Here is a 16286-nt window from a genome sequence, read left to right as displayed (position 1 = left end):
GATAGGTGTTATAATCATTTGTAGAAAAGCTGGTTTGATTTCAATCTCAGCTCAGAATTTCCCTGATTTCTGGCATTTAATAATGAAGTCTAGTATTTGATAATAACTCAGTGCAACTTTTCCTGGTTTGAGATACAAAGACGTTGGCAAATCTTTCACTTATTATTATGCTATGTATAAAATTGAAATCAAAAGAATAGCAAATTTTCAAATAGTACATTGGGAAGGCAACAGATTTTGGGACAGAAGCATGCTCTGGAGTAATTGCCTACATAATTTATTATCAAAAAGAAATAGTTCTTTGCTGTGTAACTAGGCAAAAATCACTTTATTGATCTTTCTTTAAAAGTCGGTTTGTGTCACTTTTGCTTGCACTAACTAGCTCTTTATCCCTCATTGCGGAAGACTGTGATACCCCTACTCAGTGCAAATAAGCATGGCAAAAATTGGTCTAAAAGCAAAAGTTATCTTTTGCCAGAGGGCTAAAAGTCATGTACAATCATTCATTTTTTCCACTACTTACCTTGTCTGTTTGTACTTGAGTTCTGTTTTGAATTGAAAATAATAGTTTTCATTAGTGCTTAGTATCGGTAGATCTAAATGCCCTTGCTACAAAGATTACTGCTTTTCTGAAAATGAGTCTTTGGCATTTGCCACTCATGTAATCATAGTTATAATAACTGATTTATAGGTGCCCATATTTTCATTTTTATGATTCAATTTCAAGATGGATTAATAGGATACTGTGCCTAGAATAATTTGCTGGGGCTAAATTAAAATTTAAAAGGCTAAATTTTAATCTTATTTATGTTGATGAGACTAACTGTAGTCTTGTACATTTTTATGTCATATATACCTGGCTATGACATAGTTTTTGTTACTATTCTAATAAAATATAAATTACTAAAGAAATTATAAAATTAAAGCTTATACAAGCTACCTGGAAACATCACATTTGAAAGAACCTCATAATGTTTTGCTGATTTCTGAAGCACAAGCTTTTTTTTAAAATATCAGAGGTTATTTTTCATATTTAAAATTAATAGCTGAGCTAGAAGTCAACAAGCCTGCCAACAGTGCAGATAAAATTAAGTTTTCATTTAAAAGGAAAAATATTACTTACGGACTGGTAAGGTCTGAAAGATCTCGATTTTACTATATTCTCCTTGCCCTTTTCCATTTACAGCTGCAACCTTGATTTCATATGTTGTATTTGGCTCCAGATTGCTCAGAACTACCATTGCTAAAAGGAAAGGAAAGAAAGTACTGAAACAAAAATTGACTAAATGATAAGTTAAGAAAATAACATTTCCAAGGCCATTTTCAAATTTACATGCTTCACCATCAATTAGGAGGCTGATTTTAAAATGCTTTATTTTTTTAAATGGTCAATAATCATCTTGTCCAGTGCTAATGGTTCCAAATAGATTTTATCTGGAGACGAATGTTACTGTGATGAAGTATATTATGCTATCTAGGGACACTAATACAGGAATTACACAAGCCATGTCCAAACACAAGGATACTTTTGTCATATCTTTGTAAGATGCTTTGATTGATTCCCCCCCCCCCCCGAGATTCAGTATCACTTTGGCCTTATTCCACTGGTGAAAAATCTGCCCTAAAGCTGTTTTGGAGAACCACACCATGAAATCCGGTACAAAGATATACTCAGGCAGCAGAAATCTGCTAATGTGGCTCATTTGGCACTATACTCCTGCGCTGCCTCAGTGTAGGACGCACAAATCTAGAATATGGAACATCAGTTTTCTCACTCTTCTTTGGTAATTGACTGTGGTAGTGGTCCTTTGGCAGCTGCTGTTAAAAATTACAGCAATTTTCAGACATATCTGTATTGATATCAGGATAGCATCAATTCCCACCACATCCTGAACTGCATCATGCATTCCTCCGTAACCATCCATGGTCCTGAACATGGTATGTAAATCAGCCATTCACAATGCTAGGCAAATTTCATGACATTTCATTACACTTCTAAAAGGACGGGATTCAGTTAAAGGAAACCTTTTACGTTCAAATACCAAGAATTTGAAAATGAATTGGTCACACCAGTAGGTCCTTAAAAGGAGGTCTACAAGCCAAAAACAATTGGGAACATGCTAAACAATTATGAAGAGAAGCAGACTTGGACCTTATCCTGAAGGCCATCTACATTTTTATGCTATGTGACAAAGAACATTGAAAAAAGCGAAAGTTGATTTTCTAAAGTTCACATCAATATATGTCATATATTAGGTTGCAAGACTAAACCATAACCTGAGCATTCCATGCAGATCATGCTTGGTTCTAAAACAGTAACTATATATTAGGATAAAAACACAGAAAGCAGTAAGAAAAATGATAATGAAGTTAACCATCTAGTTGGAATAGTACTATTACACAGACAATATAGAGAAAAAGTTGAGCAATGTACCATGTTTTCTGTGTAACACCCATCCCCCAAATTACACATGCACCTTGCTTTGGAAATGCAGAATACAGAAAAAAAAGAATTTGCCAGCCATGGCCCATGCACGGCTAACTACATGGGGCAACAGTAGGCAGCAGGTATGAAAGGGTGTAGCAGGTTCAAGGCTTTGACTTAGAGTCTGATGTCCTCTGAAAGTCAGTTCTGCTAGGCTCTCTGGCCTCTTGGTTACCCCCTTTTTTAACCTGCCTGCCAGGCCTGATAGTAGTTATAATTTGGGAGGCTGCCCTCAACTGCCAGAGGAACACCTTAGGTACTTTTCTCTCTGCTGTTCTCATCATCAGGGGGTGGGGTGGGGAATTCTATCTGGTCCCATCCAAAATCAGCCTAGGGGAATTTCTGGCTTTGCAGGTAAATTTCTCTCTCTTCACTACCTAGTCCTAACACCAAATCTGGCTCTTTTGGCCTGTAACTTAATCCCAATTTCACAGTCCAGCCCACCCTCAGTTCTGTGGTCTGAACTAGTCATCTTGTTGCTCTGTGCAGCTTGCTCCTACACCTCTCAGCTGTCTCTCCTTTTTCCATCTGTCCCAGACAGGATATCCTAGCAATCCTAGGCAGCTTGCTCTTGGAGCTCTCTACTGCCTCACATGCATGATCTGTATGCAGCAGTTAAATCAGGCTCCAGCTACAAATGGTATACATGGCAGAGCCTGAACAGATTGAGAAGGGCCTTGGAGGATACACCTTTCTCATGAAATCATGGGCCTCTATGCAACTAACTAATGTGTTTGTAAGGAGAAGCAAACCATGGATCATCTCTTGAGATGCCCTGTAGCACCACAGTGCACCCCACAAGATCTGGCAACACCAATACCAGAAGCAGTGGCCTGTGCAGAATATTGGGAACAGACCATATAGAAAGGTTGGATTGAAGACACAATGAAGAAAAACTCAGGTTTGATCCTCTAACTGTCTCCACTGTCTGCTTGGCTCAGACTCAGGCTTCTTCCTGCATATTTTACTCTACATACTGGTACACTCTGCCTGTCCCCAAGCGGCTACCTGACACTCTTGGAATGTCCTCTCAAGCAATTGTGCACTGCTTTGGGCATAATTATCCAATGTCTACTCTGTACCGGACAGAAAACACAGCACCCTCTCAAGGCACTCCTACTGTTCAAATATGCTCTCACAAGGTGCCCTTTAGTGGGCTTCACATTTCTGCGATAGCAACCCTATGCCTTTCATTAAAAGCAAACAAAAACATGTGTAATCAGCATAGTGCCCCTCTATGGCCTCCATGCTCCCCTACTAGCCACCCAAATCTTCACAGCCAAAGCATACACAAACAAAATCCATCAGACTGTTATCAACATAACCAAAGTCCCTCTGAGTACCTCTACTACATAACTTCCTCTACCAGAAGCTGTTTTCCATCAGCTCCTTGATGTATCTTATTTGTTTGTGAACACTTCAGTCTGCAGCCTACACTCCACACCTATTTGATGCACAAGAGAATGCTGGGCATGGACCCAAATAGAAATAGCCCCCTGTTTTTTAGAAAGGGCTATTAAAGACACCTATTAAGAACACCTAAAATAACAACAGGGGCAGAAGTTGTAGCAAAACCCAGTTTTTCTTTTTTTTTCTTTTAAAATGCATTCCCTCCACTTCCCCAACCATTTCTGACTTTTCTCTCCCTCTTTATTCCCTATAGATAAGTATAAGTGAGCTCAAACTTAGGATAAGCTTTAAACATTTTTATTTTTATTTTGCTAGCAAGTTTTTGGTTTTGGATATCCATTGTTTTATATCGTATAATTATTAGGTTTGTATTAATTTTTACTGTTGTATATTGTATTATTATCATTTTTGTATTGATTTTTATTATTTCATATGGATATTGTATGGTTTAGGCCTGTGTTTTTAAGTGAATCAAAGTCATATCAAGTTTCCATTTTATATGTCAAGCCTCCATCTTGTGTCCTCTGCCTGGGCATCCCATGCTGCAATAATATGATTCATTGTACCCCTCCCATGTAAATTGGTTCCCCGATAAATGAAAATGATTGAGAATGACTGAAACACAATGGTAGCAGGCCTCTACTAAATGGCCTGTAATGACTGGGCCATCACCTCGCATTGATTCATCCAGGAACCATGGACCTCACCCAGGAACAGAGACAAGACCAGCATTTGAAAGATAAAGGGCCCTGCAGAACCAGCAACTCTACCATTGTACCCCACCAGTACAGATACCTGAAACTGCACATCCCTGCATGGAGCACACATGCTCAGTACGCCAGGGGCTGACCCTTGCCTGGGCATGCCTCCTGTAACAAGGGTCACACACGGTCTGCCCATATAAGAAGGGGCAGTGAAGACAGACCCAGTGGGAACGTCATTTCCATCTGGACCAGACCAGCTTCACGTCACCTACCCACCCCCTCTGGACAACACCGAGATGAAGGAGACCCCGACTGGCCATCGAGGATCAACTTCCAGCCTGGGATAGGTAGATATTACCTGCACAGCTCCTCCTACAATTTGGACTCTCTCTCTTTCTCTCTCCTCCTGGACTTCAGTGGACTTCAGCCCCTGCACCAAGCCTCTCTAACCCCTGCTGCCATTGTGTGGGGATGTGCGTGGGGGTGTGTGTGGGGCTGTGTGTGTGTAGATGCAAGGGAAGCAATTTGGCATTGTGTTACCATCTCCCCTGTTCAATAAAACCACTGTCATTTGTAACTCTGAGTTGGGTCATGTTTTACTGAATCCCAGTCCCTTCCTTATCTCAATTTCCAGCCTCATTCTCTCTCTCTCTCTCTGAATTCCAGCCCCCACCCCTCTCCACTACTTTCCTGATCTCCTCTCAATTCCTACTGCCTTTTCCCGGTGACCTTCTGCTGCTTTTCTCTGCTTTTCCGCTACCCCTGCTGTCTCTCAGTCTCTTCTGCTGCTTTTCCTGTAATTTTCTGCTGTACCCCTGCTTCCCACGCTCCTACTGCCTTTTCCCTGTGACTTTCTGCTGCATTTCTCTGCTTTCCTGCTGCCTTTCAGTCTCTCCTGCTGCTCTTTCTGTGATTTTCAGCTGTCTGTATCTGTTTTCAGGCTTCCCCCCCTGCAGCTTCTCAGACTTCTTTAGCTGCCCCGGAGCCATCCTCTGGCTCCCCCACGCCCAGAGCCCCTCTTTAACACCCACACTTTCCCTTAGTCTCATTTTCCCCTCTCCCCATCTACCTTTTCAGCTTCCCCATAGCTCTGGCTCCAGACCCAGCCTCTGTGGGCATGCTCCCTGTTCTGCAGGCTTTGGGCTTGTCTTTTAATCAATTAAGATCAATTAACCTAGAGTTACCCCCGAGACTCAGTTCTTCAGCTCAGGCCCCTGCAGCCTACTGGTTCTAATCCCGGTCCTGGTAACTTTAAATCCTTACACTTTTACTTTCTTACCTTAACCTTTCCCCAGGTATCCCAAGTACACCAAGCACATACATACATACACAACACCCAACTTAGGAACTCACCTGTGTGTATGTGTAGGTGGGTGGTATGTGTATGAATTAGTGAATACACATATACAGATATCATTGTGTGTGTGTGTGTGTGTCTGTGTGTGTGTGTGTGTGGTATATGAATTAGTAATTGACATATGTGTATTGGATGTGCAGGTGTTGGTAACTGGTAACTGATTCTGTCTGAATTTGGTGTGTGTGTAGCGTGTATGGGCTTAAACTGGTGATAGGTGTGCATGAACCTAGATTGGTTATTTTAAACGTGTGTGTATCTGAGGTGCTGGTGTGAGTGTGTGTGTGTGTGTGTGTATACATACATGGCATTGTGTGCATGATATCTGAATTAGTGATCTGTGTCTAACTTTTGGGGTGTATAGTGTATGTGCTTGAATTGGCAATAAGTATGCATGTGCCTAGGCTGGTTTGAATGTGTATGTGCCTGAGCTGGTACTATGTGTGTGTTTGTGTGTGTACTTAATTGATTTGTGTGTGTTTTGTATATGTGCAGTTGTGTCATACCCTCCTGCCTAAGCACAATATTGAGATCCTGAGAGTTGGCCTGACCCCCCAGGGCAACAAAGTGAGGGTCAGAAATAACAGCAAATGCTCCAAGGGGGGGGGGGGGAGGGAAGGGGTGGACACAGGGCAGAACAAATCTAAGGAGCTAGTGGACACTGTCCAGTGAAACTCACCCAGAGATATGCAGGGATGAGGGACAGGAAGACAGCCCTGCAGTCACCAAGGGTCCTCCCAGCCAGAGCCTCCTTCCTGCTTAACTAGCTTAGTTAGAGGCAGGAGGAGGTTGACCAGGAGGGTCCTAGGACTTGGTGGAGCCATGGATGGGGAGTGTGTAAACAAAAAGGTGCAGGGAATGGTGCAGCCAGAACCTCAGCAAGAGGTTTTTTAGGAGGTGGTGAAGGGTCTTCAGCCTGGCTTACTCCAGTTAGGCATGTGCCACGGTCTACCTCTGCTCACAGAAGGGACAGGTGTTGGAAGAGTCTGTAACATGCGCCAGATACTTGCCCATGGCAATAGCTCCATGGAGGAGGCACCAGCTGGGGTCCCTGGTGACCGGTGGTATCAGGGCAGAATATAAACTTGTCAACTAGGGGCTCTTGTCATCACTGAGCATCTTCTGCACTTGGTGTCTGGATAGGACTTGAGGATGGATGAGATGGTGAAGGGTGCAGACCATGAGTGTGTAGAGCTGGTAACTGTGGGGTGTACAAAAGTGGATTTATATCCCCCAGCTTGCTGAGATGGTGTGGTGTGGAGTGTTGTTGGGCTTATCAAGGCCAACCTACACTCCAGGGAGTTCCTGTCCTTTTCATGTACCTTCAGCCCAGGAGCAGGGCTCACAGGCTTAGGTTCACCCCTCTTCCAGCTGCATGCATTGTCATCCCCACATGAGGCACAGGGCTTATTCATTATCACAATTAGCAGTCTGGAGTTCTTGTGTAGCCTACGCTCCAGGCCTCAGCCATGCAATGGCTCTATCCAGTTTTGCAGATTATGGTTTTAGCTCTCCCTGCTTATCTCGTTTATTGATGAAAATCAAGATCAAAGCAATGGGGATTAGGGTTAAAGATTTAGATACAATGAGTGAGAGCGAGTAACACCGAGGAGTGCACATTGCCTCTTCTGCTTTCCAAGCATGAAGTCAGCCCCAAGTAGTTGCTACAGTCCCCATGCTTCCATTTTGGTGAAAAAGGGCATGTCTACATGTACATTTATGCCAGCTTAAATTTACTGCACAGTAAGTAGGAATAAGCTGGCATCTACACGTGCAGGCACTAAAGTGCATTAACGCTGTGTGTGGATTGACTTGGGACTAACTTTAGTCCCAAGTCAGTCCACACACACAGTGTTACTGTGCAGTAAGGCATCTACATGTGTGTTAATGTGCATTTGCAGGTATCAGATTTATGCTCAAATCAGCCTAAGTCACCATATTCACTGTGCAGTATGGATGTGCACATGTAGACGTGCGCCCATACTGTGCAGTAAATGTGCACAGGTAGATGTACCCAAAATCAACTTCCCTGCTTAAGGTATACACCTCAGTTCAAGAAAATCTTCAGTTGTAGCTCTTATATATATACACATATATAATATTATATATCTATATATTAATTAATAATATATAGAATGTTTCCAGATCCTCACTGAAAGCATGATACAGGATGCTATAAAGTTTTGGCATGATCACAGTAAACATTACTGAAGTAGTATAAGCTTTTTAAGACCTGGATTCAGAAAGACCATCTGAATGTTAATTCCCTTCCTCTCCAGGGAAGGAATGTGCAGGTATCTCTACAATAAAGTTCCCTCCTACTCTTCCCTAGGTCTTGTACAAGGTACTTTATGAGTTCAGAGCCACATTGGGGAATGTACAGATGGACATAAAACTACACTTTGCCCCATAGAACTGGGGTACTATGGTCATTTACAGGGAGCAATGAGTCTGAAGTCATGCAGAATCATTGGAAGCACAGTGGCAGAAGCCCAATTTTTTGTAGTGGTGAAGTATTTCAATAGTTGATTTGGGCTTAATTTTCAAGTTCTATGTTTAATGAAAGTATAATTAGTTCTGTTATTACTACTTTGTTATTTATGATTTCATGTTTATCTTCTATTTTGGATGCATCTTGTTTTTCTGTAGTAGATAGAAGTCACATTACAAGTGGAGCTAAATGAGTTTAATGAATTTTGGAAAACAAGAACTTTCACATTTCACACTCAATTATGAACATTTTATATGAATTAATCATTGAAATGCGGGATCATTTCCTCATAAACAAAGCAGTAAAGTTATGTGTGTGTCAGCATTCCTTGTTTTTTTATCATTTTCATAAGATTTTAAAAATTAAAATCTCAATTATAACCAGTAGACTATTTTCTTTAGTGATGAGATTAACAACCATATATTGAGAAAAAAGGGAAATATAATATGCAGGATGGGTAAAATGGTAAGATTAAATGGAAAAACATAAACTAAGCTTCAGCCGTGTTTCAACTGCCTATTAGCTGTGATTCTTCTACATGTCTGAATAACTGCATTCAAAATAAACCTTAGGGCATACTAAAAATTAGCGTTACAGTAAATATTTTTAAAATTTAAACATCTCAAAGCAAGCCAGGAGTCTACTCTTACTAAAACATTAACATGTTAACACCTCATACAATATAAGGGCTCAGTCTTGCATACACCTGAGTGACATGGAACTATTATTTAATAAAGAAAATTACCCATAGGCTCATTGTTTTAAAGGATCAATACCAACAGTGTTACTGTATATCTTGGTATCTTGAGTCTTAAAAACAGCTTTATGAAAATGAATCATGATTAAAAACTTGTGAAAAACAATTCAGCCTTAAGCACTGACATTTATGAGGAGTTCTGTTCAAAAACTCTTTATATGTGGTATTTCTTGATTATTTTAGTATTTCATTGCAACAGAAAGAGTCAATAGTGTCACTACAAATAGTAGCATGCTAGTTAGTACTATAATGTACTAGTTATAACCTTCAGTGGAAAGCAAGTAAACAAACACATGTGCCTCGATGATACTTTGAACAATCAGATGCAGGATTGGGGGCAGGGACCTCTGGAGTACCAACTAGCTAGGTAAGGGAGATGCCCTTGCCAGTACAGTGTAGGATGTCCAAGACTTAAAATGAACTCAAAATAATGATGGGAATTTTATCTTCCAATAAAGCAATGTTATTACTTTGGAATGAAATGTGGGAATGGAAGAGCTTCATTAATACGTTAATCACATACCTCTTACAGAAAAATCTGATAATAATAATGACCAGTAAACCTCCATAATTTCAAACAAAACTGGATTTTTGTCCCCTAAACTAGGACTTCTTAATTAAAAATATGGGAAAGAAAACCTAAACTGCTTAAGTCCTTTTTTCCTACTAGATAGGAGCTATTTATAGAGGTATGAGTCATATGGAACTAGCCACTCGTTTTGAAGGATGGGAAAGACCTTATGGAAGCGGAGCTGGTATTATTTTTGCCAAACACAGGGGAGTTGAAACAAAAACATTGAAGCTTTTTCTGAAGAAGCAGTAACAGGATAATACTTTATTTTCTTAAAATCCAGAGGGGAAAAAAAGACTCTATAACATACCCCCAAATGAAAACCAATGAACATTAAGCACCAACTGAACCTGCCATGTTGCAGAAAGTTTCAATCAACAGCAATACTGAAAACAAGATTCTGTCTGTGCACTTCCCTGGAGTCCCTTAGCCTGCAAGCATGGTTAGTAACCCCCTACAATTTAAACAGACAGCATAGTTTCCCCTCAATATGCCACAGCAGAGGAAATTCTACAAGGAATATAACACTTAAGCATGAAAGAAAAATATAATATTTAGAGTTTCTGCATCTAGAGGTAAAACAATATTTCAGACTCAGTACATAAATGTTTCAGCTTGAGAAGTTTCATTCATTATTACAGGAGATTAACTGCTTTCAAGAAGAATTGTGTATTTATATAAAATGCAAAGATTGCTAACACAAGGTTTGCAGTGAAACAAATGGAGTCATAAATCTAACAGTTAAAAAAATTCTGGTGCTGGGCTTAGGTTGTTTATATTGTCTGGTTATAGCAAGATATGAGAATGGAACTGTTTAGTTTTTATATGCATATTAAATTGACTTTCCTCTTTGAAGAAAGCATGGCTTTAGGATTCTTTTGGGACTATGATGGGCAACAAAAACTATCCCCAATAAGGAGGGTTAAGGTTTTAAGGGTGCAATTGTATCCTGTAATAGATCCTTTTTGAGATTAACAGAATTATAGGGTGCCTACAGATGTTTAGGGCCCCCACTAACTCACAGTGAGCACCCTGAGTTACAGTCCCTCCCCTCCCTGGCCCCTCCAACCCAACAGATGGATCCGAGGGGCTTAAGCCTGCCTGCATCAGTCCTACCATCAGGTGGGGGTGGTCCAGTAGCCTCTGAGGAAGCAGCTGAACCACCTCTCCCCACCCCAATCCCAGATCTGGGGCTGTCAGCGGGGAACAGAAGGGCAGGGGCAGGAAGCAGCAGGCAGCTGCCTGCTGGACTTGGTTTGGCTGGAACTGGAGGAGGGGGCAGGGTGGAACCAACCCCCTCTCACCTAATGCCTCCCCCTGCAGCTACCCCAGTTGGGGCATATGGGGTAGCAGGGCTGGGTCTGCAAGGCAAGGGGGCTCCTTACCACCCTGCCCTTCCCTCCATTCAGACCAAGCCCAGCTGGCAGTTGCCTGCAGATCCTTCCCTTTCCTCCACTCCCTACCCTTCTGACATCCCCACAGGTGGGACTGGGCTGATGCTTGCCTGTATGAGCACCAGCCCAGCCCCACAAAACAAGATTAATTAACCCTTGAGGGAACTTGTGTTCCCTTGATTCCCTTGTTCCCCTTGAGGGAACACAAGTTCCCTAAGGTGCTCTTTTTTAGAGCACCTTCATCTAATACCTCATTTGAAAAGGGTTACTTTTTTGTGCAACTGGTCATTTTACAAGGGCTCTGCAGGCATGAATGTATGTTACATCATACATCCAAATACATTCCTGTATTTTCAGGGGCCCAATCACGTAAAAAATGTAACTTGTGTATACATGAAAATACTGAAAAACATTGGGGAGTTAGCTGTTGCAGGGAACAGCTTTCTTCTCATCTCCAAATCTAAAGTTATGGGCCTATAAGCATCATAAAAATCCTACATATATGTAGGATAACTGTTACAGAATATTAATCTTCCATTTTGGTAACTTTTATAAGTTATTGGTGACAGGTCATTACGGTGCAAAACCAGAGTCTGAGGGCATATGCACATATTCATGGGACCCAATCTACGAATATGGAGCTTGCTTTAAACCACATGATTGTAGATTGGCTCCCCACTTATGCACATGTTTTCTAGTGCAGGAAGCTGTGCTGGGAATGCAATCTAAGTAAGTCAGGTTGTAGGGCCAGGTGGGTGAGATGGGGTGGGGCTAGCAGATGCACGAGAGGTTTGGCACATCTAGAGGGGTTATTTGTCCAGGGGTGGGGAGTTTGGAGAACTAAAAATAGCCCACTCCGGGTTCGGGGGGGGGGGGAGGGTTAGAAAAAGCACAGACCCTTGGCTGGGGTTCATGGCTGGGCTTTCTGAGCCCTAGGACTGTGCTCTGAACATGTACACACATTTGGTTATATCGAGCATGGGTTATCCTGATCTATTAGTGAACCTCCTCGGATGAACTAAGTTAGATTGGGCTGTTCAGCATTTATATCAATCTAATCCTAGTAGGGTTGATCAAAGTGTAACATCTGCACGTACCCAGAGAAACATATCTTAAAGGGTGGCAGAATTACAGAATTGTTTTTATAAGGAAGGGGTGTTCGTGTGTGGAGGGGGGGGGGGGAGCACCAAGGAGGAAACTTCTCCCCAGGTCTGATTTTGCAATAACCTGCACTGTGTGTAGCTATTTACATCTGTGTAAACTGAGTACTGGTGTAAGAACTCTTTTAACAGTGTCAGTTAAGTGGTGAGATCTGATGTACTATCATTCTACATCCTCTTTGTGCTGACCAGGGAAATGACTGCACAAGGTGCAAACCAATACAGAATTGAGCACACTGGCTTCTGACTGAATCTTGCTTTATCTCCAGTGGAGCAGGAAGGTCAGGGAAGGCCCTTTTCCCTTAATACTTCTGTGACCCTCCCTTTGTGAGAAAATGCTGACCTATCACATTCCCCCTTTCATGTCCCCCTCCTCTCATGATATGAATGCTAGCCCTGCACTGCTTACTTATATAAATTCAACTGCCGGTAGAGTAAGCCAACCTAAAGAATTTCTCAACAAACCTCTGTTCAGAAGGCATGTGATCTACAAGTGTGCACAAAGGTGACAAAAGTCCTCTTTACTTGTAACTGGAAGATCTATCCCATATAAGTTGTGATGAGCAGACTGAGGATATGTATTGTTGTTGGGGGCATAGGTATTGTGTTGATTTATATGTAGAAACAGTTTAATTGTCCCAATTCTATCTGCTGGCTTGCCCAAGTAACAACAATTTTTAAATGTCAAAATTCAACTAACAAAATGAGCTACACTTTATTAATGAAAATATTTCAAGCTAACTACTAGAATGGTAAGAAATTACAATTAAAGGTCTAATCCTGCGTGAAAAGCAATGGCATAACTTTCATTAACTTGTATGGAAATGGGATTGGACCCCAAGTCATCTTTGTTTAACAAACATGAAAACCCCCCCCCCAAAAAATCAAATTTAAAAAAATTAGTGAGATAATGGCTTTGCCTGAAACTTCCACCACCCCGTATAATATTAAATTATTACAGTGTTCACATAAAAATAGGGCAGCTTAATTACCTGTGAATCATATAGAATGTTACATGGATCATTTCATTTTAAAATATAATTTTCTATAATTGATGTGAAAAGATTGCACTTGGCACAAACATATGATATGTTTGGTGCATACTCAGTTGGCAAAACACAATTGCTCTTTTAAGGTTTTCTTACTCCTTTACATTTATTTTTTGTTTTCATTAGGTAGTTTAAAGATTTCTGGACATAACATAAACAAACTGAATTAGAAGCAACAGCAGGGATCTTAAGGGCTACAGTTACACTTGGGAGATGACCTTTGATACATATTTTCATTGACACACCTAAGTCCAATAAGAAAAAAAATATACTAGTGGAACAATTATCTTTATAAAATTTGAAGAGCCATAAATTAATGGCAATAAAAATTATATTAAGGCCTGATCCACAGAAAACAGGGAATTATCTTTATTGACTTCTGTGGGCTCTAGATACTTAGTGGATACAATAGCTAATACTTTTTAAAACGCATATACAGTTTGTTCTGTATGTACACAGTGGGTCAACTATACATGCTATTAAGGTGACGCAATAAAATCTGGGGCAGTTCATGCAGAAGTTAACTACTCCCAAGTGCAGAATCTACACGTGTGCCTGGGACTGCAACAATTAGACATGGGGCAGAGTAGCCCTGGGCTGGCAGAGGACACGGGGGGTCAGCCCTGGGCTCCAGTTGACAGTGTCAGGTAGCAGAGGGGCCACTTGCACCTGGTGTTCACTGTCCAGATGAGCATTTGATCGTAGTTAATCACTCCTCTGTAAGATAGTACTGTCCCTGACAGTTAATTCACTGAATCCTAATACTGGTACATATGTGGACAGTGACACTTTACTGCAGAGTTGACTAATTAGCTCTTCAGTAAAGCATGTGTGTAGATGCACCCAATGTAGCCTCATTTGGAATGGTGCTACAGTAATATTATTCTTTTAGAAAGGGTCCATTTTCCTTTAAAATTAAAAATGCACTTCTGAGATTCCAGATTGTTTTCAATTTTTGCCTTCTCTGCATACCACTCATGCACACATCACTGTATATAGCAAAGCAAACCAATGGAATAGAGCAGATGCCAATTCATAACTATTCCTGACTGAGTAATGGATTGAAAACATGGCTTTATTCAACACAGCTGAGACAATGTAAGTATCAAGTAAGCAACTGTGTTGTCCTTTAAAACGGTATTTAGCATACAGCTTCTCATTAACAAGGAGAAGTTTTGCTTGAGAAGACTTATTTATATTCACATTTTAATTCTCTCTCTCATTTTGTTAGAAGAGTTACTTTCATACATTTAACCCAAATTATGGCTCAGCAAACAATTCAATGAAGTATTCTGAAGCAGAAGAGGGAAACACAACCACAAACTTAGAACAGAAACCAACTCACTAAGATTAATTAGTTTTACATTTTATTAGTGAATTGTTGAAATAGTCTAGCTCCAATTACAAAAATCCATTCAACTAGCTGCATCTCAGGGCACATACAGAAAGGCACTTACAATCATGTTGTAACTTTCACACTATATAAAAAGTGCTAAAAGTTACAGCAAGATTGAATATAACAGCCATTCGGTATCTGGTGGGGATGGGAGCGGGGAGCTCAGAGCCTCCCTGCACTGGCTCAAGCCAGGAGGCACAGGGCTGCTGGAGACTACTGAGAGCAGGCAAAGATGCTAGCCATAGCCAAGTAGCTTGCCTGCCCAGGGCTGCTACAGCTGCTTCCCACCCTAGGCTGACAGTGACTGTTTCTCATCCCACCAGCCAGCTGAGATCCACAGTCTGGCACATGGGGAGAGAAGGGGGCCTGGTATCTCTGCCCAATGTCCCTGGGACTGGGGGGAGCCAGCAGCATGGCCAGGCATGCTGCGGAGAGGGGGGCGGGGGTTCCTCTTCTTCCTGCTTGCTGTCTTGGGACTGGGAAAGCAATCAGCCTGGCTGGGCTGCTTGCTCCCCTGGTCCCACAGAAGCAAGCAAGCAAGGGGGGAGAGACCCACACCCCCTCATAGTGCGCCTAGTCAGGCTAACTGCTCCCTGAGCCCTGGGGGAGCAAGGAGAGGGGAGAGATTCCCCTCCCCCCCCACACAGTGTGTCCACCTTCCCTGGTCCTGGGGACACTGTGGGGAGAGACAGCATCCCTCCTTCCCTCTCCACTGCCAGGTTGATGTTGGGCTGGGATGAGGGGCTGTTACTGACAGTCTGGGGGCTGGCCCAGTGCTTGGGCAGAGAGAGAAGACAAGCCCTGCCTGCATCCCATGCACCTTTATGCAGAATTACCTGAAAGTAGCCCTCACTATGAACCTGTACACAGGTTTGCTAAGGCAATCTGCCCTAAAGTGCCTTCATGTGATGAAGGTTAAAATTTTTGAGCAATTGGCCATTTTAAAAGAACTCTGCAACTGTGAACATTTGTTATGTTACAGCTGTAGAGTGCTCTTGGTGGCCTCATCATGTGGAAAGTGTAACCTCTGTAGACACCCCCTGATGATATGCCTGCAAAAGACAATAAAAACAGAAATGAAGAAGTATACAACTGTACCAAAATGTTATAGACTAATGGGTAAAAATAAAAATGTGCTGATGATTCTTATTAGTGATGTATCTCATGATGCTGTCATGTTCTATTTAAAATTTTGTCAGATACAAAAGACAATAATAAAATTAATGGTTTGCAGTCTAATCCTGCCACCCTTGCTCACAGTGAATATCTGTTTTGTCTGAGCAATCCAAATGAATCAACTGAATCATCTGCATGTGGTCAGGAGCCAACTTACTCCGAGGATGATAGAATCTGCTTTTTCATGGTAATTACAAAGTAGCAATAAAGTTATAGAGTCGTATAACTGAGGCATCTGAATTTAGATACAGCAATTTCAACACATTTTAAATGAAACCAAAAAACCCTACTGATATTTTCCCTGTTTCTGTCTCCAGTGCCTTGCACAGCCCATTGTTT

General features: G+C 41.6%; 1 protein-coding gene across 3 annotated transcripts in view; it reads right to left on the bottom strand.

Annotated features, from left to right (window-relative positions):
- NCAM2 (neural cell adhesion molecule 2) overlaps positions 1-16286 on the bottom strand; it is a 569780-nt gene that overhangs the window by 87871 nt on the left and 465623 nt on the right. For all 3 annotated transcript variants that reach the window (XM_019476390.2, XM_019476392.2, XM_019476391.2), the window contains exon 13: positions 1124-1243. In XM_019476390.2, the coding sequence (XP_019331935.1) occupies positions 1124-1243 (120 nt within the window). The remainder of the gene's footprint in view (positions 1-1123; positions 1244-16286) is intronic.

This window comes from Alligator mississippiensis, chromosome 1, assembly GCF_030867095.1.
Source record: "Alligator mississippiensis isolate rAllMis1 chromosome 1, rAllMis1, whole genome shotgun sequence".
NCBI lineage: Eukaryota > Metazoa > Chordata > Crocodylia > Alligatoridae > Alligator > Alligator mississippiensis.
This window is presented reverse-complemented; position numbering and strand designations above follow the sequence as displayed.